Here is a 23197-nt window from a genome sequence, read left to right as displayed (position 1 = left end):
ACATTTCCCATTTTACTGTACTCATCTATATATTCAGTTTGGGATTAAAAATACCTACCCCTTAGGTACAAATTCCCTCTAGGGTAGACAATAGCAGAATAAACAATGCTCCTGAGATTTGCTTCCTTTTAACATTTAGCCTTTCCATGTCTCTTTCAAGCCAGCACCAAGTGGAGTATTTTCTGTTTGTAGGTATGAGAATCCCAGCTATGGGCCATGCCTCAGGGCAATATGATGGTGGTGAACAGGAGCCCAAGGCAAAAATAGTACGAGTTATTTCCAAGAAAAGCTATAGCTGAATCTGCAGTCAGCTTCAAAAAGAACTAAAGTTACAGTCAACAGATTGGCAGAGAGAAGAAGTAATTTGGAGTCTGGGTAAATACTGATGTCACTGGGAGGGGTATGTCTCAAGTAGAAATGAATCTCTGAAGTGATCTTTAATTTTACTGTAATTCTGCCAAGTTTTCAGTAGGCTATTTTACTAGTGGTATTTACTCAGTGACTCAGGAGCCACATGTGGCTATTTGGCAAAGCGGGGCTCTTACTAGCAGTATTCTCCAATGTGGCAGCTGCTTCACATTTCAGGAAAGCAGGCATGGGTCATGCCTGGTGGGGTTTATGGTTGCCAGGTGAGTCCCATGTGAAACAACGTGAGATGAATGGGTAAACTGTGAGCCTCCCTGAGGTCCTGGTCTCATGCCAGTGATGAAAGTAAATGTGGTACTTTTGGTTGATAATAATTTTCAATGTAGATCTCTGCAAGCCATGGACTGCATGTGTTATACAAAATGCGATATCAACAGGACCTACCGTATAATGGGTCTCTTCAGTTAACCAGTTTTGCTTCTTGGTGATTGTGATAGTGTCTCTCTCTCTCTGGTGAGGTTCTTATGTTGGGATGGGTGAATAAAACTGTATTAGAAGGAAATAAATGCAAGGCACGGACAAGCACCTGAACATAGATCAGAGAAGGAACTAGGATTACTTGTCTTTGAAGTAGTTAAGAAAGTAAGAGCTCTGCTGGATCATATCATAGTCTACTGTGGCCAAGCAGAAGCCATTGTGTTTTGGGAAGTGCAAAAGTTGAGTACAAAGTAGGATCTTTTGGCATGTGTTGAGAGGGTGGCATCACAGGGGAGGGAAGAATAATCTTACAGTTGTTATTGGTTATGGTGCACCAATTAGTTTGATGTGACCATGTGGTCTGGAAACTTATCTGTCCTATGGTTGTATCCTAATTATGAGGTTATACAGCTGGTGAGTTGGGACTTGAGCAAGGATAGGCAAAGAAAGTGATTGTCTGCTATTCTTTCCCTTAGGTTAGACATGAGAGAAAATGCAGCATAACATTATGTTCCTGTTTGCCGGATGACATCGGTGTGAAGGCAGTTCAGATAGTCAGTGATAAATCAGAGGGCTGGTGAAATGAGGATCGGAAGCAGATGGACTTATTCATTGGATATGACAGGAACAATGCTGAGTCAGGCCAGAATCAAAATCCATGGCAAGCAGTTTGAGAGCAGAAATGTGGTCAGGATTAAGTGAAGAATCTGTCATTAAGGCAAGACAAATATAAGCAGATAGTAGGTTCCAGGATCAAATACTCAAACTGCAGTCTTTAAACTAGGGATCAGATTTATGGGCACCCCTGCCCCTGGAGGAGCCAACTTTATATCTAAGGACAAAACTCACTGGACCCTCTAATCAGCTGATCTCAGAAGCTTTTATTGGATTCTTCTTGGGAGGTTGTAGATCTTCTGCAGACCTTTTAAAGGAGAATGCTGTAATGTAGTAGAGATTGGACCAGGACTTTTCCTACTGGAAGGCAGCTCAAAGAGCAAACAGAGCAAGACTGTGGAGCTGCTGGCTATGATTCTGGACTCAGCCCATGGTACCTGTTTAGCTGAGACCACCTTAATTCAAATCAAGTCACATTCCTCCTACCTTATCTATTTCAGATTATTTTTGTGAGGATAAAAGAAGGAACCATGTATACCACAGGATACAATTCATATAGTAGGTTATGGTGGGGGGGGGGGAGGTCATGAGATCATTTGAGATCATGAACACTGACAAATTCCATAAAGAGAACCCAGTCTAAAAAAAAAACAAATAACAACTAGCTATGCTTTTCTGATGTGATCTCTTTTCAGTATCATATAACAGACGAGATCCATTTTAAAATCCTTTTTGCAGGCATGAATAACAACTGGATAAATCCTTTGTGAAGATAATTGCCTTATTAAAAAGGACCAGCACAGGGTCTTAAGAATGATGGTATGGCTATGGGTAATACTCTGATTTAATCCTAATTACAGCATTTTCGCTCATCTTTTGTTTTCTTTACAGTTAGCTGCCCTGGAGAGACAGATCTTTGACTTCCTTGGATTCCAGTGGGTCCCTATCCTTGGTAATTTTCTGCACATAATAGCTGTAATTTTGGGTTTGTTTGGAACTATACAATACAGACCTCGATATATAGTTGTGGTAAGTTTTTGTTTTAATTTCCACTGATTTGTTCTGTAAAGTAGTTTCAAAATATATAATCGTACCTTTTAAAAACATTAGAATGATTGCTTCTTTTGTACAAATTGTTATGCAGTGCAATCCTAAACAGAGTTACACTCTTCTAATTCCACTAGCATTGATGTGCTTAAGAAGGATGTAATGCTGTTTGGAATCATGCATATCTCTCCAGTGTGTAAATTTTATTTATAGCTTTTAATATAAGAAATGTTTTTTGTGAAGATAGAAAATTGCATAACATTATTTATATATAAATACATTATTTATATCAGAGGCATGTATGTTTTTTGTTGTTGAACTGATTTAATTAAATGTTGATGTGCTATAATATTTTAATTTATTGCTAGTTCTTGTACACCCTTGAAAGGAAGTCAAGGCAAAATATAAATGAATAAAATGGCCTGATTTGGACAATATTCAGGCCCTCTATGAGGTGGGGAGTGTCATGTTCTCAGGGTGCTGGCAGGCAGGAGTCCAAAGCCAGTCGAAGGTCAAAGTCCAGGAAGTCAAGCAGAAGCCAAGTCACCAATGCAGAATCACAAACCGGAATCAGAAGTCATAAGAACATAAGAGAAACCATGTTAGATCAGGCCAACGGCCCATCCAGTCCAACACTCTGTGTCACACAGTGGCCCAAAAAAATTATATATATACACACACACACACACACACATAGTATGAATGAAAGTTTAATACGGTCAAAGACCAATCAATTAAATACAAATAACTTAATAAGATACAGTCAGGCAATAGTAAAATGGGAATAAAACATACACAGTATAAAATATAATTAGGCAATACTATAATGAGAATAAAACATAGACAGTATAAAATATAATTTCCTCCCCAAAACACTGATTAAATTCCAGAACCAAGGCGTTCAATTGGGTATTCCCCTTAAGAATTGCTTCCGGAGACTTATGGCTCACGAAGCAAACTTTGCCACACATAAAGTGGTTCCTTTGTTCCTATCAGCCAATAATCTGTCTAGCTGAAATCTAATATTTCTTCCAGGGACACTGGCACAGATCGGGAGTATATACTCGGCCCTAATATGCTGATATAATTTACATTGGAATAGTACATGCTCCCTATCTTCCGGTTTATTGTCCCCACAAATACACAGTCTCTCCTCGTATAATTGTCCTGTGTATCTGCCTTCAATAATAGCTGACGGTAACATATCAAATCTGAGAAGAGTAAATGCTCTCCTATACTCTGCTTTGTCAAGATTTTGCAAGTATGGCATCAGTGTTATTTTATGTAACTCCTCTATTCCTGGTAAATAGCCTTTAAGCTGATTCAGATCATGCTGTCTTTCAACATCCAAGATCCTCTGTTTAAGAAAGGGTTTAACCAGATTATGCTCCATATTGAGCAAAAATTGTTTAGATAGTCCATAATAGCCCAACTTGGACTCCATTTCTCTGATCCACAGAGGAACAAATGAATCTCTTACTATCAGCCCCGCCAAACTGGTGGGCTGAATCATTAGTTTGTACCAGTAGAGAATAGCAGCAATCCACAATCTTGCTTTCACTGTAACCATACCCGTTTCTACTCTGATAAGTGAGTTGGGAGCACATGGAGGGACTTGTAGTATATGCCTAAGGAATTTGGATTGCACTTTCTCCGCTAACTGCCAGAGATGCTGATATGGTGTTATACTCAAAGGTGCCCCATATAACATTTGGGCGAGGGCCTTGGCCTTAAAGACCTTGACTGCAGCCGCCACGTTCTGCCCCCCGGAGGTCCAGTAGAATTTCTCTATGGCTCCTGAGCTTTTTGCTGCACTAGTTGTAACGTAGTCCACGTGTGCCTTCCTGGCCCCTGAGGCCTGAAAAACTACCCCTAAATACTTAAAGCAGCGTGTCTGTTCAATAGCCCTGTCGTTTATCTTCCAATGATATACCTTAGGTCTTTTTGCAAAGGCTAAAATTTTTGATTTTGAGTAATTTATTTCAACCTGGTTAACTTGACAGTAATGCGCTAGAATCTTCATTGCTCTCTTTAGCCCAATTGGGGTCCTAGAGATCAGCACTGCATCATCTGCATATAGCAGAAGCGGGATATGCCTATCTGCAATCTTTGGAGCATGCACCTCTGGACCATTTAGATGTTCCCCCAGATCGTTTATAAAGAGGTTGAACAAGAGTGGGGCCAAGATGCAGCCTTGCTTAACTCCCCTCCCTACTTGGATAGCTTTCGTGAGATGTCCCTTCGGATTTATCCTTATCCTGATCTTGGTGTTCCTATATAATGCCTTTATCAATGCCAGTAGCCTCTGTTCGATTCCCATCCCTCTCAGTTTTTCCCACAGTATGTCCCTCTGTACCATGTCAAAGGCAGATTTGAAATCTATAAAGGCAGCGTATAGGGCAGCGGTGCTGTTAGAGGAATATTTGGTAATAAGATGGTCCAATACTACACAATGGTCCAAAGTGGAACATCCCGGTCTAAACCCAGCCTGTTCTTCTCTCAAGATGTTATTATGCTCGATCCACTCCCACAGTTTCTCTTTAAGATGGCTGGCATATAATTTGCTTAGGATACTTAAAAGACTAATAGGTCTATAGTTATTTGGATCGTTTCTATCTCCTTTCTTATGAATAGGTACAATAATTCCAGTATCCCAGCCCGCGGGTACCCTCGCTGTCCTGTCTATTTCGGAGAATAATTTGGCGAGTACTGGAGCCCACCAGTCAGCGTTTTCTTTAATCAGTTCAGCCGGGATTAAGTCAAGTCCTGGTGCTTTATTAAGCTTCAGGGCTCCAATTAAAGATTTTATTTCTGAAGGCTCAACTGGAGGCCACTCTGGCAATTCCTGACAATCCTCCAGGGAGCAAACCACCTCATCTGATGTCCCATACAATGCCATATAGTAGTTCTCCCATACTTCTGGAAGAATAGTATTAGTAACCTGTGTGGAGAGTCTACCTGAACCACTGTTTACCAACTTCCAGAATAGTGACGGGTTTTTAAATTTAACAGCGTGACCCAACTGTAGCCACGCTAGTTCTTTTGCCACACACACACATATACACTCTGTGGCTAATAGCCACTGATGGACCTCTGCTCCATATTTTTATCTAACCCCCTCTTGAAGTTGGCTATGCTTGTGGCCGCCGCCACCTCCTGTGGCAGTGAATTCCACATGTTAATCACCCTTTGGGTGAAGTACTTCCTTTTATCCGTTTTAACCTGTCTGCTCAGCAATTTCATTGAATGGCCACGAGTTCTTGTATTGTGAGAAAGGGAGAAAAGTACTTCTTTCTCTACTTTCTCCATCCCATGCATTATCTTGTAAACCTCTATCATGTCACCCTGCAGTCGACGTTTCTCCAAGCTAAAGAGCCCCAAGCGTTTCAACCTTTCTTCATAGGGAAAGTGTTCCAGCCCTTTAATCATTCTAGTTGCCCTTTTCTGGACTTTCTCCAATGCTATAATATCCTTTTTGAGGTGCGGCGACCAGAACTGCACACAGTACTTCAAATGAGACTGCACCATCGATTTATGCAGGGGCATTATGATACTGGCTGATTTGTTTTCAATTCCCTTCCTAATAATTCCCAGCATGGCGTTGGCCTTTTTTATTGCAAACGCACACTGTCTTGACATTTTCAGTGAGTTATCTACCACGACCCCAAGATCTCTTTCTTGGTCAGTCTCTGCCAGTTCACACCCCATCAACTTGTATTTGTAGCTGGGATTCTTGGCCCCAATGTGCATTACTTTGCACTTGGCCACATTGAACCGCATCTGCCACGTTGACGCCCACTCACCCAGCCTCAACTGATCCCTTTGGAGTTCCTCACAATCCTCTCTGGTTCTCACCACCCTGAACAATTTAGTGTCATCCGCAAACTTGGCCACTTCACTGCTCACTCCCAACTCTAAATCATTTATGAACAAGTTAAAGAGCATGGGACCCAGTACCGAGCCCTGCGGCACCCCACTGCTTACCATCCTCCACTGCGAAGACTGCCCATTTATACACACTCCCTGCTTCCTATTACTCAGCCAGTTTTTGATCCACAAGAGGACCTGTCCTTTTACTCCATGACTCTCAAGCTTTCTAAAGAGCCTTTGATGAGGAACTTTATCAAAAGCTTTCTGGAAGTCAAGGTAAACAACATCTATCGGGTCTCCTTTGTCCACATGTTTGTTCACCCCCTCAAAGAAATGTAACAGGTTAGTGAGGCAAGATCTTCCCTTATAGAACCCATACTGAGTCTTCCTTAATAACCCATTTTCATCAATGTGCCTACTCATTCTGTCCTTGATAATGGTTTCTACCAACTTTCCCGGTATTGAAGTCAGACTGACTGGCCTGTAATTTCCCGGGTCTCCTCTGGAACCTTTTTTAAAGATGGGGGTGACATTTGCTACCTTCCAGTCCTCCAGTCCTCAGGAACGGAGGCAGATTTCAATGAAAGATTACAGATTTTTGTTAGAAGATCCACAAGTTCAACTTTGAGTTCTTTCAGAACTCTCGGATGTATGCCATCCGGACCCGGTGACTTATTAGTTTTTCGTGTATAAACAATTTTATTAGTAACATATGGTAGCAGAACTATATCTACAACTTATAAAAAGCTTAAAATAAAAGAAAGATCTTTCTACCCCATATCTTACTTTCCCCCCACCCCTCCCTCCGTTACTTGACCCCCGCCAGTGTTATTTTCTTTTAAAAAACAAGTATTAAAGGTACCCTTAACTATTAAGAAAAAACAACCCCCCCCCCAAAAAAGTTATATTCTTATTTTAAAAATCTTAATCCTCATCAAAGATTGTCCAATGTCCTTTTATTTTCCACTCTTTTTCTACGTATCTTCTGAATTTCTTCCACTCCAACTTAAAAAGTTCCAAATCATAGTCTCTTAGTTTTCTTGTTAATTTGTCCATTTCACTCCATGACATAACTTTTGTAATCCAATCCCATTTCTCTGGTATTTTTTCTTGCTTCCACAGCTGCGCATACAATGTCCTAGCAGCTGAGAGCAAATACCATATTAAAGTTCTATCTTCTTTTGGGAATTTTTCCATTTGTAATCCCAGCAGAAAAGTCTCTGCCACTTTGTTGAATTCATATCCCAAAATCTTAGAAATCTCTTGCTGAATCAACTGCCAAAACATTTTAGCCCTTTCGCAATTCCACCACATATGGTAGAAAGAGCCTTCATGCTTTTTGCATTTCCAACACCTATCTGGCATCTTGTTGTTCATCTTTGCTAATTTTTTTGGAGTCATATACCATCTATACATCATCTCAAAACAGTTTTCTTTAATACTATGACATGTTGCAAGTTTCATAGAATTTTTCCACAAAAATTCCCAAGATTCCATCTTTATTTCTTTATTTACATTAATTGTCCATTTTATCATCTGAGATTTCACTACTTCATCTTCTGTAGACCATTGTAAAAGTAATTTGTATACTTTTGAAATTAATTTCTCATTATCTCCAAGAAGAACTCTTTCCATTTCTGTTTGCTCCTTCCTTATTCCTTCAGTTTTGATATCATTCTCCACCAAACTTTTTATTTGTTGCATTTGAAACCAATCATATTTGTAACTCAGTTCTTCTGCAGTTTTCAGTTCTATTTTCCCACTTTGTATTTTTAGTAGCTGATTGTATGATAGCCATTTTTCTTTGGCTGTTTTAGCCGTTATCTTTATCACTTCAGCTGGCACTATCCACAAAGGTCTCCTCTCATCACCATATTTCTTATACTTTATCCATACATTTAGTAGATTATATAATGGTGAGAGAAAAGGCCATCCATCTTCTTTTTTCCGTAATACAAGTATGCATGCCAGCCGAATTTTTTTCCATGGCCTTCCAGCACTAAAAGTTTTTTATTTAACAACGTTATCCATTCTTTCATCCATACTAAACAAACTGCTTCATGATACAATTTCAAATCTGGTAATTGAAATCCACCTCTCTCTTTTGCATCTGTCAAAATTTTCATTTTAATTCTTGGTTTCTTCCCGGCCCACACAAATTCTGAAATTTTCCTTCGCCATTTATCAAACTGTTTAGCATCTTTCACAATAGGGATAGTTTGAAACAGATACATAATCCTTGGTAGAATATTCATTTTTATTGCAGCTATTCTGCCCAACAATGACAATTTGAGCTTGTTCCACTTTAACATATCTTCCTCTATTCTACGCTATAGCTTCTCATAGTTATTCTTCAACAAATCAATATTTTTCATTGTTATCTCTACCCCTAGGTATTTTACCTTAGAGGTAATTTCACAACCCGTTAGTCTTTGTAATTCTTGTTGTCTATTTACCTGCATATTCTTGCACAAAATTTTTGATTTTTCTTTATTTATATAAAGTCCCGCCAACTCCCCAAACTCTTGTATTCTCATTAATAACAAAGGTGTAGCTTGTATGGGATTTTCATTTATAAACATTATATCATCAGCAAATGCTCTGTACTTATAGATATATCCTTTTATTTGTAACCCTTCTAAATCTTTTTCTTCTTGGATCTGCATCAATATAATTTCAAGAGTCATTATGAACAACAATGGTGAAAGCGGGCAAGCTTGTCTAGTACCTTTGCTGATTTTCATTTCATCTGTAAGATCTGCATTAACACACAACCTTGCCCTTTGCTCAGAATATATTGCCTTTATCATTCTTATAAAACTTTCTCCAAGCTCCATTTTTTCCATCACTGCAAACATAAAGTCCCAGTTTGCTGTTTGTTCAGCTGAGGAACTGGCTGGCAGCTCTTCCAGGTCTTTTAGCCTTTCCAGCTCCTCCTCGTCAGCGCTCATGACAGGAAGAGTGTGTCCTGCCCATCTGGCATGCTGCCCCTACTTCTAATGCACAGTGTAAATGTCCCATTTCAAATGAGTGTAGGGGAACCTATTCATGTTGGCTTTGGCTTCATTTGTACATTACACCATGGCAGTTATGCAACTGGCATCAGGGGTGAGGCTGACATGCTGGGTGGGCAAAGAAGTAAGGGGAAGTTCTCCTTCTCATGCTGCTTTTCACTGCAAGTTGTATCCAGTGCTTTTTTTGTAGAAAAAGTCCAACAGGTACTCATTTGCCTATTAGGCCACACCGCTTGGCCTGGGAGCACATGGCTGCTGTATGGTGGGTCAGAAGTACTAAGGCATCCATGATAAACCAGCCTCTAATATGAAAAATTCCTAGATTTATAAATATAGCATAAAGAATTTATAAAGAAGTGCAATATATATCACACCCGAATCCAACATCCTTTCATTTACAGCAAGTGTTCTTATTCTTTAAAGTGGTAGGTCCGGGGTGTGGTAAAGCAGGCCGTGAAAACAGAGTCCAATGCTCTAAAACTTCTTTCAGCAGTAGCCGGTGTAGAAAAGAATAACAGCAAGGCACATGACCGCAACAGGGATGTACATATTGCCCTGTTTCACATGAGGCTGCTACAAGCTTCAAAATCATTTAAATCATTCATACATAGCAAATAGCTTAAATATTCTGCAGATTAACAATTTCCAATAGGCACTAATTTCCAATAGGCACTAACAAGCTAGTGCCTATTGGAAATTTGATCAAGTGGTCTTAATTGACGTCAAAAAGAAAAATTGAGCAGATTGGCTCTTCAAGGAAGCATTGTATACGAAACGTGATCCAAGTTGATGGGCACGTAAGGGAACATCACCTTTGGAGTCAGGATTTGTAAGGAATTTGAATACCACACAGGATTGAACAAGAAGGGAGGACTGGATATTCTCTGGATATTGAAATACTGTGGATCCTTTCCTTTTCTGAAACATTTTGATATACTGTGTATTTGGTATTATTGGAAACAAACATAGGCAAATAAGAATTACTTTGTATGTATTTTTATTGTGTGTTTTGTACATAGTTTTTTTTTTTCTGCTATCGACTGTGTTGCTACTTTTGTATGGTGTAATGTGATTAGGTGGCAAGGCCTGGCCCCGCCGGGAGTGTTTCCTCAGAGGCCATGGCTGCTGCCTCTTTCCTGGCATTCCTTCTCTCCCTCCTCCTCTTAACCTCACCCCAGGACAGATGAGGATTGTTCAGTTGTGATCCCAGGAGATCTTCAGGCTCCATCTGGAGGTTGGCTACCCTAGGCCTGGCTGCTTGCTACTGTTCAGCAGCAGTCCCCCTATGCCAGATAGTGTTGTATAGGAGTTAGTGCTTCATTGCAGGGTCTGCCAGACCCAGATTCATGCTGTGGAAACTGACTGGATGATTTCAGACCACTCACAGACTTTGAGCCTTACCTACCTCACTGGGTTGTTGTACAGATCAAAAAGGGGAAAGAAGACTGATGTAAGTTGCTTTGGTTCCCCCCACACACACACTGGAGAAAAACGGTCCTCTTCCTTGGTAGAGCCTGGAGGGAGGGGATGGAAAGCTGAAGTCATAGGGCAGATCAAGGTAGGTGATTAGTTGGCTGAGAAGGAGATAGGGTTGGGAAATTCCTGGATATTTGAGGGGTGGAGCCTGGAGAGGGTGAGTTTTGAGAAGGGGTGGGGCCTCAGACAGGTACAATGCCATACACTCCACCCTTCAAACCACCCATTTCATCCTGCAGAGCCATTGTTGCTAATCTCCAGGTGAGGGCTAGAATTACAATTAAAATTACACTCAGAATTACAATTGCTCTCCAGATGGCAGAGATCACTTCCCGTGGGGAAAATGGCTGCTTTGCAGGGTGGGCTCTGTGTCATTATATCCTGCTGAGAATGCTTCCCTCTTGCATTGGTCCACACTGTGGAGAAAGACTGTACTTTTCCTAGGTAGAGGCTGCAGGGAGGGGAGGAGATGGAAACTGAAGTCAGATCAATTCCCCTACAGAAAACAGCCATCTTGCGGCACATACTTCATGGTATAATATAACACAACCAAGCCATGCAAAAAAACCCAGATCACGCCACAAGCTCATTCTGATGCTAAACACCACAAGACTGAATATGACAAGAAAGGGTGGCAAAAATGCACTGCAAACTAAAGGAATGCTGAGCTTCAGCGTCTGTGTTACTGTCATCATGCCTCCTCTACACCCCATAATTATTCTTCCTTATCTCCATTCTAGGCCTGTTTCCGGGCTTTGAGGCACCACAGACACAGGGACACATGGACACACATTTTTTTGGGGGGGGGGAGGGAAAGCCAGCATCTGTTTCACTTGTGGGGTGGGTGGGAAGGCAGCGAAGGTGGGGGGTGAATGAATGCCAAGGGTTGGAGGTTGATGTAAAGACAGCAAGGGTTGGGGATGAGTGAATGCCAAGGATTGGGTTCAGTGGGAAGACAGCAAGAGTGCAGGTGAGTGAATGTCATGGTTGGGGGGCAGTGGTATGCCAAGGGTGTGGGGGAAGTTGTGGGGAAGAGGTGGTTGGGGGTAGGTGGTATTAGAATGGGAGGGGTGGGAAGACAGCAAGGGTGGGGGGAGTGAATGCCTTGACTTGGGTGGGTGGATGGGAAGACAGCAAGGGTGGGGAGGGCACTCACTTACCCAGAGCCTCTTTTTAGAGTCCATTGTATTTTTCCTCACAATGGGCCTTATTCCTGGTAGAATCATAAAATCATAGAGTTGGAAGGGATCACCAGGAGCTGTGTATTTGTCTGTCTGCCTGTATTTTATTTCTTTTATTTCTGGAAGTAAGAAAGACTTCTTTGAAGCCAAATAGACTTTAATGACTGAGCCTGGAAGCCAATACAAGAGAAAAGATTTTAAAAATAAATACTTGTATAGTGTTGTGGGTTTTTCCTTCAGCTGTGTGAACCACCATACTTTTATATGTAGTCCATATATAACTTTCCGTCACTCAAAGTTCCACTGAGAAGCAGAGGTTCTCTATTACTTAATGCATCCAGAAATCAAGAATTCTAAAACCACTTCGAAAATCTAGTTTGCTTCACATATTGCTGACCCTTGGCTGTCTGAAAAGGTTGAACATTTATTGGTTTTTTCCTCGTGAAAATGCCAGCATTTGGGATCCCTTTGCAGTTTTATTCACATTGGCTTTTGGGGTGTAAAGATAATTTCTTTCTTTCTTTAAACAAAAAGGGGGCCAACAAGAATCAGGAAACTTCTGAGACTTAAAGTTTATTTCTGTATTGATAAAAATATAATACATAAAACCCATAATCAAACCTTTGCAAACTTGCCTTTTAAAGAACCTTACTTGAAACAAGTCAATTAAGAATTGAAAGCCTTGCTATTTAAATCACTCATTGATCTTACTCGTAGTTTCAGAGATAATTTGTACTAATGCTGAATAATCCATTTAACAGAAATATTCCATTCATGTTCAGAGCTCTGTAGAACAATGAATTTATCTTCAGAGTAAGATTGAATTTTTAAAGAAATACAATAACAGATGTTGCTGCTTTGGACTTTCTATTGACAAAAATGCTGATCTTAGCAGTAGTGTGGTCACTGCTCCCAATTGGAGTGATGACATCTATATCTCTCACCAGGTCTTAAGCCTTGCTAAGAACAAAGCCAAAGATCTCTACCCCTCTTGTTGGCTATTCTATGTGACTTAACTGTTTCAGTGCACAGTAATTTATGACTTTTTGTGGGGAGGGACCTCATTCTTCCCCTGAATCCCCTTCTCCACATTATTTCTGCTTTCCATCCTCCTGGCAGCCCCCTATCCTCATCATTCCTTATTTCCTTCTCTTGTTCTCATACTGGCCCCACTGGTGGACCTCCTGATGGCACTTGGGTTTTTTGGCCACTGTGTGACACAGAGTGTTGGACTGGATGGGTCATTGGCCTGATCCAACATGGCTTCTCTTATGTTATCCATCCAGCAACCTACATTTTATCTCCTCCCTTACTTCAGCTATTATTATTTAATCATTTGAACCCCAGTTTGGTATAGTAGTTAAGTGCATGGACTCTTATCTGGGAGAACCAGGTTTCCTTTCAATAGTTTTATTGAGTTTACAGTGAAAAAAAGAAAAGGGAGAAGAAAAGGAAAGGGTAAGAGGTAATATAGTATTACTTTTCTGCGTATCATAGCAATAGATGAATGAGAGTCAACATATATGTAAGAAATATTAAGAACTAGAAGTCATGGATTAAATATTTTCAGATCCGTCATTATCTTTAGCACATTTAAACATTGTTTCTAAAAGGTTATTTTCATCGGATATCAACTATCAACAAAAGATTTAGGCAGACACATTAAACCAGGCATAGAAAGAGTTCCAACGTTGTTGTTTTTTTGACATCTTGCATAGTCTTGCATCTCAACAAGGAGACAACAAGTCCAGTTCAGCTGTCTCTAGTATTTTTCCAACTAGTTCCTGTTTGGTAGGCAGTTCTTGATGCTTCCATTTTTGAGCAATCAAGATCCTTGCTGCTATATTAATATGTGCCATTAAATATTTTGCCTCTTTTGAGTAGTCACTGGAATATATGCTCAATAAAAATAGTTCTTGTTTAAATTGAATTTGATTCCCCACTCTTCCACATGCAACTGTTGGAGTGACCTTGGGTCAATCATAAATCTATCAGAGCTGTTCTAGAAAGAGCAGTTTCTGTCAGAGCTCTCTCAGCTCCACCTATCCCCCAGGGTGTCTGTTGTGGGTAGGGGAAGGGAAAAGGAAATTGTAAGCTGCTCTGAGACCCCTTCAGGTAGCTCTGAAACCCCTTCAGGGTTATAAATCCAATCTCCTCCTCTTCTTCATTTTCTTTCTTGGGTTGCCAACCTCCAGGTGGTGGCTGGAGATTTCTTGGGATTACAACCAATACTTCCTCAAGTTGTAGAGTCTTGTGAGCAAAACTTCTACTTCAGAGCTACTGGAATTAAAGTTGTGAGCTACTGCATAAATTAGTTTGCTGTGGGGCCATTTTTCCTGAGCTAAGACAAAAATGTGTGAGCCAGAAGCTAGAAACAATGAGCTAGCTAACACTAACTCAGTTTAGAGGAAACAATTATTAGAGCTGGTTTGTGGTGATAAAGATTGGTTCCCCTGGAGAAAATGGCCACTTTGGAAGATGGACTCTATGGTAGTATACCCCACTGAAGTCCATCATCTCCCCAAATCCCACCCTCCTCAGGCTCCACCCCCAAAATCTCCAGGTATTTCCCAACACAGAGATGGCAACCCTACTTTCTCCACAATGGGAAGCCAACACAGCTTACATAATTCACCCTTCCTCCATTTTATCCTAACAACAACCCTGTGATAGTTTAGGTAAGCTGAAAATGTGTAACTGGCCAAAGGTCACCCAGTGAGCTTCTACAGCAAAATGGTGGTTCTGACCTGGGTATCCTAGATCCTACTCTGAAACTCTAATCACTACACAACCTTGATTTTTGGAGTGGTTGCTCTTGAGCCATACAATTCATGTGATAGCAAGTTGCCTAGTGTTTGCTGGTGAGCCTGGCTCTGATGAGTCCTCCCTTAAAAGTCAGAACAGCCCTGGAAAGGACCTTGCCCCCTCCCTCTATCTTTTACTGACAGATCTGATGACTTGATGGCTGGCACTTCTGTATGGTTGCCTAGCAAGGGCCATTTTCTTAAAGCTACTTCTATTATTTGGGAGACGGGGTTAACACCTGGTGCACTCCTGGTGCATTTTGTCAAATTTCAGATTTTTCTGCAAACCAGGAGTGTTTTAAATGTCCACATTTAGCTAGACCAAGATTAGATATATTGATACACTGTGGGAAATTCTGACCAGTTGCAGGTTCTGAATATGTGTACATCTGTACAAACATAGTGCATGATTTTTCAAACATATTTTTCAAATTAGGGAGAACTCTATTTGAGTTCTCTGTTTAATGTATATGGCAGATTTAAGTATTAAAAAAAAACATATTTTTCCATTAATTACAAAAAATTCTACCATATTTCCCCATAGCATGAGACTCAGGGTGTTAAAGTTGATTTATGTTTATGAGGGTGTACTTGCCAGGTTTTCACTAGCACTTCTGCAGCTGTACATCAATGTCTGTAAACTTTTGAGTCATATCTTATATTCTAACGGCAAAGTTGGGATATCTTTAGATACTTAAATCTGGTGACTGGAACTGTGAATGGGCTAGACAGATCTTGCAGTTTCTACAAAACTGACAGCCTTGGGCTCAGAGGATTAGAATCTATTGGTGGTCCTTGGCCCAAAGGACATCCAGCTATCCTCAACCAGAGCCAGGGCCTTCTTGACACAGGTTCCTGCCTGAGGGGAACTTCCACCTGGTGACATCCATGCCCTGAGGAACTTGAGACAGAGATGTTCCACCAAGCATATATTTGCTTGTAAAATTGTGTTTTTAACAATGTTGTATGCTTCCCTGAGGCCTCCAGAAGAGGGTAGTATAGAAATACAAAAATAAATAAATAAAAGGGCCTTAGGTTTGCAGCAAAATGTGAAATATTATATATATATATATATATATATATATATATATATATATATATATATATATATATATATATATATATATATATTTTAAAAATCTGACAATGACAAAAGGCGCGCCTGTAGTTTTGAGCAGTGGGTTCTCTCAGTTGCTGTTGCTAGACAACCACAGCATTCCAAGCTTAGCTCCCTCAGTAAAAGGAAGAGAGAGGGCCCTTTCTAGCCTATTTGGGCCTTTGAGGGACAACTCATAGAGGCTAGACCTGGCTGGAGTTGTTAGCTCCAGGTTATTCCTGGAGATTTTGTGATGAAGTCTGAGGACAGCAGGGTTTGGGGAGGGGAGAGGCCTCAGCATGGTATAATGCCACACAAAGTCCACCCTCCAAAAAGGCAATTTCCTGCAGGGAAACAGATGTCTTGAATTCTGTTGCAATTCTGGGGATCTCCAGGTCCCACTTGGAGGTTGGCAACCCTAGGCCCAGTAGTAACCTCTGGGTAGGGTTGCCAATCCCCAGGTGGCGGCAGGGGATCCCCCAGTTTGGAGGCCCTCCCCCTGCTTCAGGGTCGTCAGAAAGAGGGGGGAGGGGAGGGAAATGTCTGCTGGGAACTCTGTTATTCCCTATGGAGATTTATTCCCATATAAAATAATAAATAATTGATCCGTGGGTATCTGGGGCTCTGGGGGGGGCTGTTTTTTGAGGTAGAGGCACCAGATTTTCAGTACAGCTAGTGGCTCTCCCCAAAATATCCCTCAAGTTTCAAAATGATTGGACCAGGGGGTCCAATTCTATGAGCCCCCCCAAAAGGTGCCCCTATCCTTCATTACTTCCTGTCCCTTTAAATGTGATGGCCAGAACTCCCTTTGGAGTTCAATTATGCTTGTCACAGCCTTGATCTTGGCTCCACCTCAATGTCTCCTGGCTCCACCCCCAAAGTCCCCAGATATTTCTTACATTGGACTTGGCAACCCTACCTCTAGGTGATTTATTCCCATATAAAAATAATTGATCCGTGGGTATCTGGGGCTCTGGGGGGGGGGGCTGTTTTTTGAGGTAGAGGCACCAGATTTTCAGTACAGCTAGTGGCTCTCCCCAAAATATCCCTCAAGTTTCAAAATGATTGGACCAGGGGGTCCAATTCTATGAGCCCCCCAAAAAGGTGCCCCTATCCTTCATTACTTCCTGTCCCTTTAAATGTGATGGCCAGAACTCCCTTTGGAGTTCAATTATGCTTGTCACAGCCTTGATCTTGGCTCCACCTCAATGTCTCCTGGCTCCACCCCCAAAGTCCCCAGATATTTCTTACATTGGACTTGGCAACCCTACCTCTAGGTGATTTACTCCACCTGATTTGCATTAATATAGTAGGCCTGGCTGCTTGATACTGTCTAATAGGAGTCAGTCTCATAAAGTAAGTGTGCTATGACAATTACAGTTTCAGATTAGGGTCTGCAGGACCCATGTTTAGATCCCTATGTTTCTGTGGAAGCTGAGTGGATGATTTGTTGTGATTCCAGAAGATCTCCAGCCCCCATCCAGAGGTGAGCAACCCTAGAAGGGAGGGGGGAGAAATTATGGGGCTTTCAAAAAACAGAAAAAGGAAATAGTGGAGAACGGGAAAGTGATATGTCTCTCACAACTTCTTATGGGTTCCCACTTGCCACTGATATTGGCCAAATGCAGTCCAGTGGCAAAAACAACAAAACCCCCAGTAAAAAACAGTTTTACACATTTCTCTGATACATTAAAGTAGGACATGGTTTCCTTCCAGGAAAGCACAGAGGATTTCTTATTTGCATAAATAATTGTATTTTACCTAATGTGCACTTATATCATTGGAATGTATGTAATAAAAATACCTACAGGAAGAGAGTTAGATTAGTACAGGGAAGAAATCAAGTCTTTTGAGAGAAGTAAATGCAATATCCACAAGGAGTGAAACCAGGTTACTTGGATTTAAGCCAGCATAGACAGGGAAGAGCAGCAAGGAAGGCAATTCCTCACAGACTTCAAAAATACCATAAAATGTTTGATAAGGCTGAGGTTTTTCTGTGAAACTGATTTTGGTAAATTTTGAGCTGATCACTTTCATTTTCTGTCATATTGCTTGGTGTGTAATTTCCCTTGTCACTCAGATGCTGAGTTGGACTGGGTCAGGCATGATTGTAAAATGCACTTACTTCCATGTTATAGGAGGCTGTCACCAGCATTCTTTGGTAAACGTCAAAGTACCAGTTTACAGTACGTCTACAAAGGCAGTGTAGCTAGAAATATTTCTTACCAATTTTAAATGTATTGCTGCTCAAAATTCTGCCTGCTATCCTGGTCCTTGTATTCTTTGCAACCTATATCTTTAAGTAACAGACAAGATTTCTTGATCTTCTTTCCAACACCAATTAATGTTCTCGAACCAAATTTTGCAGCCTGTAAGGACCAGAGAAGGTGCAAAAGATGTTGGAGCAGTTCAAGGGACATTGCACATTTGATCAGGCAGAGTTGGAAGGAAGGAAGGAGGCTTCAGATACGTGTGTGTGAGAGTGTGTGTGTGTGCGTGTGTGTGTGTGAGAGAGAGAGACAAAGAGAAGAAAAATGGACCATAATGGCAAAAGCCTTGTCCCTCAGATTGGGCTCAGTAATCAATAGTGCTAGGTAGATAGAACTCAAATATTGATAGAGTTGGTGGTGAGGACTCAAGTGCCTATAGAGAGGCAGAATTAGGTTAGGTATCCTGACAAGAATGCAAGGAGAGCCATGCTAGATCAGACCAAAGCTCATATAGTTCAGGATTCTTTTCACACAGCGGCCAACCAGCTACCTCTAGAAAGTCCCCAAACAGGAAGATTGCAGCATTATTGCTGCCTGTGCTCCCCAGCAATTGATTTCAAGAGGCTCCCTCTGGTAATGTAGGCAGTAGATACCTTCGTGAATCTTGGGCAGGGGAAAGAGCCAGTGCTGTGGCTCGTCCTCACTCCCAGGCTGTTTTTCCTTCAGGTCTTGGGTGGGGGAAAAAGACAGAGCTGCTGCAGCTGGCATGTGGGGAGGGGGCACCCTGTGGCACCTTGTAGGCCATGCGGTGCCCTAGGCAGCCGCCTATATGGCCTATTCCCACACGCCAGGCCTGGCAGTGACCAAACAGTACACAATATTCCAAGTATGGATTCAACATAATATGATATTATCTATTCCTATTCTAATTATGGCCAGCATTTTTCACAGCATCCACAACTGGGCTGACATTTTCATCAAGCTATACACTTCCACTCCAAGGTCCCTTTCTTGGTCTATTGCTGCCAGCTCAGATCCTATCAGTGTATATGCGAAGCTGGGATTATTTATGCTAATGTGGATCACTTTACATTTGCCATTTTAATGACCATTCCCCAGTCTGAAGTTCTTTTGGAGCACTTCACAATCCCGTTTTTGTCTTAACCACCCTGAACTGCACTGGTTACCAGTTGAGAACTGGATCATTTTCAAGGGGTTGTTATTAACCTTCAAAGCCTTGCACGGCCTGGGACTGACATATCTGATGGACCACCTCTCTTCATATGTGCACCAAAGAGCTCTGCGCTCAACTAATCAGCACCTACTGGTTGCTCCTGGCCCGAAAGATGTCCAATTAGCCTCGACCAGGGCCAAGGCTCCAGCCTGGTGGAACATGCTCCCCCTTGAGATTAGAAACCTGCCGGACGTTTTGCTGCTCTCCAGGGCCTGCAAAATGGAGTTGTTCCACAAAGCCTTAGATTCGCCTCCCTACCACAGCCATCTCTGCATGGGCCCGGGTTTTAGAAGTCTATAATCAACGGTTCTCATTGTTGACTCTGTATATTCCTGACTGTCAGCTGTCTGTTTAATTTTCCTTTTAATTCTTGTCTCTTTAATTCTATTTTAAACTGTTTTAATATGTTTTAAGAACGTAAAAGAAGCAATGTTGGATCAGGCCAATGGCCCATCCAGTCCAATACTCTGTGTCACACAGTGACCAAAAAATGTATACACACACACACACACACACACACACAAACACACACACACACATATATATACACACTGTGGCTAATAGCCATTGATGGACCTCTGCTCCATATTTTTATGTAACCTCCTATTGAAGCTGGCTATGCTTGTAGCTGCCACCACCTCCTGTGGCAGCGAATTCCATATGTTAATCACCCTTTGGGTGAAGTACCTCCTTTTATCTGTTCTAAGCCAACTGCTCAGTAATTTCATTGAATGCTCACGAGTTCTTGTATTGTGAGAAAGGGAGAAAAGTACTTCTTTCTCTACCTTCTCCATCTCATGCATAATCTTGTAAACCCTTATAATGTCACCCCGCATTCGACGTTTCTCCAACTAAAGAGCCCCAAGCGTTTTAACCTTTCTTCATAGGGAAAAGTGTTCCAAACCTTTAATCATTCTAGTTGCCCTTTTCTGCACCTTTTCCAATGCTATGGTATCCTTTTTGAGGTGCAGTGACCAGAATTGCACACAGTATTCCAAATGAGACAGCACCGTCGATTTATACAGGGGTATTATGATACTGGCTGATTTGTTTTCTGTTCCCTTCCTAGTAATTCCCAGCATGGCGTTGGCCTTTTTTATTGCAATCGCACACTGTCTTGACATTTTCAGTGAGTTATCTACCACGACCCCAATATCTCTCTCTTGGTCAGTCTCTGCCAGTTCACACCCCATCAACTTGTATTTGTAGCTGGGATTTTTGGCCCCAATGTGCATTACTTTGCACTTGACCACATTGAACCTCATCTGCCATGTTGACGCCCACTCACCCAGCCTCAACAGATCCCTTTGGAGTTCCTCACAATCCTTTTTGGTTCTCACCACCCTGAACAATTTAGTGTCATCTGCAAACTTGGCCACTTCACTGCTCACTCTCAACTCCAAATCATTTATGAACAAGTTAAAGAGCATGGGACCCAGTACCGAGCCCTGCGGCACTCCACTGCTTACCGTCCTCCACTGCAAAGACTTTCCATTTATACTCACTCTCTGCTTCCTATTAATTAACCAGTTTTTGATCCACGAGAGGACCTGTCCTTTTACTCCATGACTCTCGAGCTTACTAAGGAGCCTTTGATGAGGAACTTTATCAAAAGCTTTCTGGAAGTCAAGGTAAACAATATCTATCGGGTCTCCTTTGTCCACATGTTTGTTCACCCCTTCAAAGAAATGTAACAGGTTAGTGAGGCAAGATCTTCCGTTACAGAACCCATGCAGAGTCTTCCTCAATAACTCGTGTTCATCAGTGTGCCTACTCATTCTGTCCTTGATAATGGTTTCTACCAACTTTCCCGGTATTGAAGTCAGACTGACTGGCCTGTAGTTTCCCGGATCTCCTCTGGAACCCTTTTTAAAGATGGGGGTGACATTTGCTACCTTCCAGTCTTCAGGAACGGAGGCAGATTTCAAGGAAAGATTACATATTTTTGTCAGAAGATCCACAAGTTCAACTTTGAGTTCTTTCAGAACTCTTGGATGTATGCCATCCGGACCTGATGACTTATTATTTTTTAATTCATCTATCAGTTGAAAGACCTCCTCTCTTGTCACCTTAATCTGACTCAGGTCTTTCAACACCCCTTCCAATATAAGTGGTTCTGGAGCAGGCAAACACTTCTCATCTTCCACAGTGAAGACGGAAGCAAAAAAATGCATTGAGCTTCTCAGCCATTTCCCTATCCTCCTTCAGTAATCCTTTGTCCCCTTGGTCATCCAAGGACCCCACTGCCTCCCTGGCTGGTTTCCTGCTTATAATATATTTGAAGAAATTTTTATTGTTGGTCTTTATGTTTTTTGCAATATGCTCCTCATAGTCCCTTTTTGCCTGCCTGATCACAGTCTTGCATTTGATTTGCCACTGCCTGTGTTCCCTTTTATTAATCTCACTTGGACTAGCTTTCCACCGCTTAAAGGAGTCCTCTTACCTTTTACAGGCCGTGGCTGGGTGTCTCAGGCTGAGCGGGCTGAGGCTAAATCCGGCGAAGACAGAGGTCCTTTGCTTGGGTCGTTGGGGTCCGTGAGGGGAAATCCCCCTGCCAGTTTTTGACGGTGCGCCGTTGACAGCGACGTAGAAGGTCAAGGGGGGGGCAGTATGTCAGGCAATGTCAATCCACCTGAATTTAAGATGCTTATTAAAACCTAGTAGCCATGTTGAATCCATGTTACTAACACTATAGAATGCTATGCACATCAAAGTATAATGTTGCCAGTGTATTGTTTGAACTCGCTTTGCAATTACTAACAAATGTAGGAATGTATCCCTTTGAAGATAAAATGCCTCCAGGGTCAAGATACTAGCGAGTCCCAGGAAGAGAGACCACAGGAAACTGATAAGGGAAAGTTACCGTGTGAATCTTCATACTTGGACTCCCCGTTGTTTAGAATAGCAGCTTTTGTTTGGGGAACCTTTGATGTAGTATCCTTAAGTATGCTTTGCAACATTGTTTGGTATCAGTCCCAATTCCTTTTCGTTCAATGCATAAGGATTATCAAATAAAGCCTAACTTTGTATCATTTCAAGGACTGGTTGCTTTGAGATCTAATTGCCTGACACCACCTTCCTCCTGCCACCTCGAGACTCTGGCAGGCAGTCCATTCTGTTTGTCAGCATCTCAGTGGACAACTCTGGTCCATTGCCCGGTAGAAAAGTAACAGCTAACCCTTCATCTCTTTGAGATGAGTCCTCCCAAACCAGAGACATTTCATCATCTGTCAGCTTTCCCCCAAGATTTAGTTTAAAAACTGCTCTGCCACCTTTTTGATTTTAAGCGCCAGCAGACTGGTTCCATCCGGGGACAAGTGGAGACCGTCTTTTTTGTACAGCTCCCGTTTGTTCCAGAAAGCATCCCAGTGCCTAACAAACTTAAACCCTTCCTCCTTACACCATCATCTCATCCACACATTGAGACTTCTAATTTGCCTTCTGAGAAGGCTACCTTGGAGGTCCTGGCCTTAAGTCTCCCGCCTAGCAGCCTAAATTTTTCCTCCAGGACCTCATGTCTGCATTTCCCCACATCATTGGTGCCAACATGCACCACGACCACTGGCTCCTCCCCAGCACTGTCTATCAACCTATCTACTACATGCATAATGTCCGCTACCTTCGCACCAGACAGGCAAGTCACCATACGGTCAGTATGCAGTTTTGTCACCCATCTGTCTACTTGCCTAAGGATCGAATCACTAACTACCAAGACCCCCCCCTCTCCCTGCCCAGGGATGGTTCCTTGGCATGAAAGGATTTCTGCTCACCAACTGAAGAAGAGGTCCATTCTGAAGGCACATTCCC

At 41.9% G+C, this 23197-nt stretch overlaps 1 protein-coding gene across 4 annotated transcripts in view; it reads left to right on the top strand.

The window, feature by feature from the left end:
- The window catches only part of NKAIN3 (sodium/potassium transporting ATPase interacting 3), a 470064-nt gene that overhangs the window by 167392 nt on the left and 279475 nt on the right, over nt 1–23197 (top strand). For all 4 annotated transcript variants that reach the window (XM_060243713.1, XM_060243714.1, XM_060243711.1 and 1 more), the window contains exon 2: nt 2350–2487. In XM_060243713.1, coding sequence (XP_060099696.1) covers nt 2350–2487 — 138 coding nt within the window. The remainder of the gene's footprint in view (nt 1–2349; nt 2488–23197) is intronic.

Source organism: Heteronotia binoei, chromosome 7 (assembly GCF_032191835.1).
Source record: "Heteronotia binoei isolate CCM8104 ecotype False Entrance Well chromosome 7, APGP_CSIRO_Hbin_v1, whole genome shotgun sequence".
NCBI lineage: Eukaryota > Metazoa > Chordata > Lepidosauria > Squamata > Gekkonidae > Heteronotia > Heteronotia binoei.
This window is presented reverse-complemented; position numbering and strand designations above follow the sequence as displayed.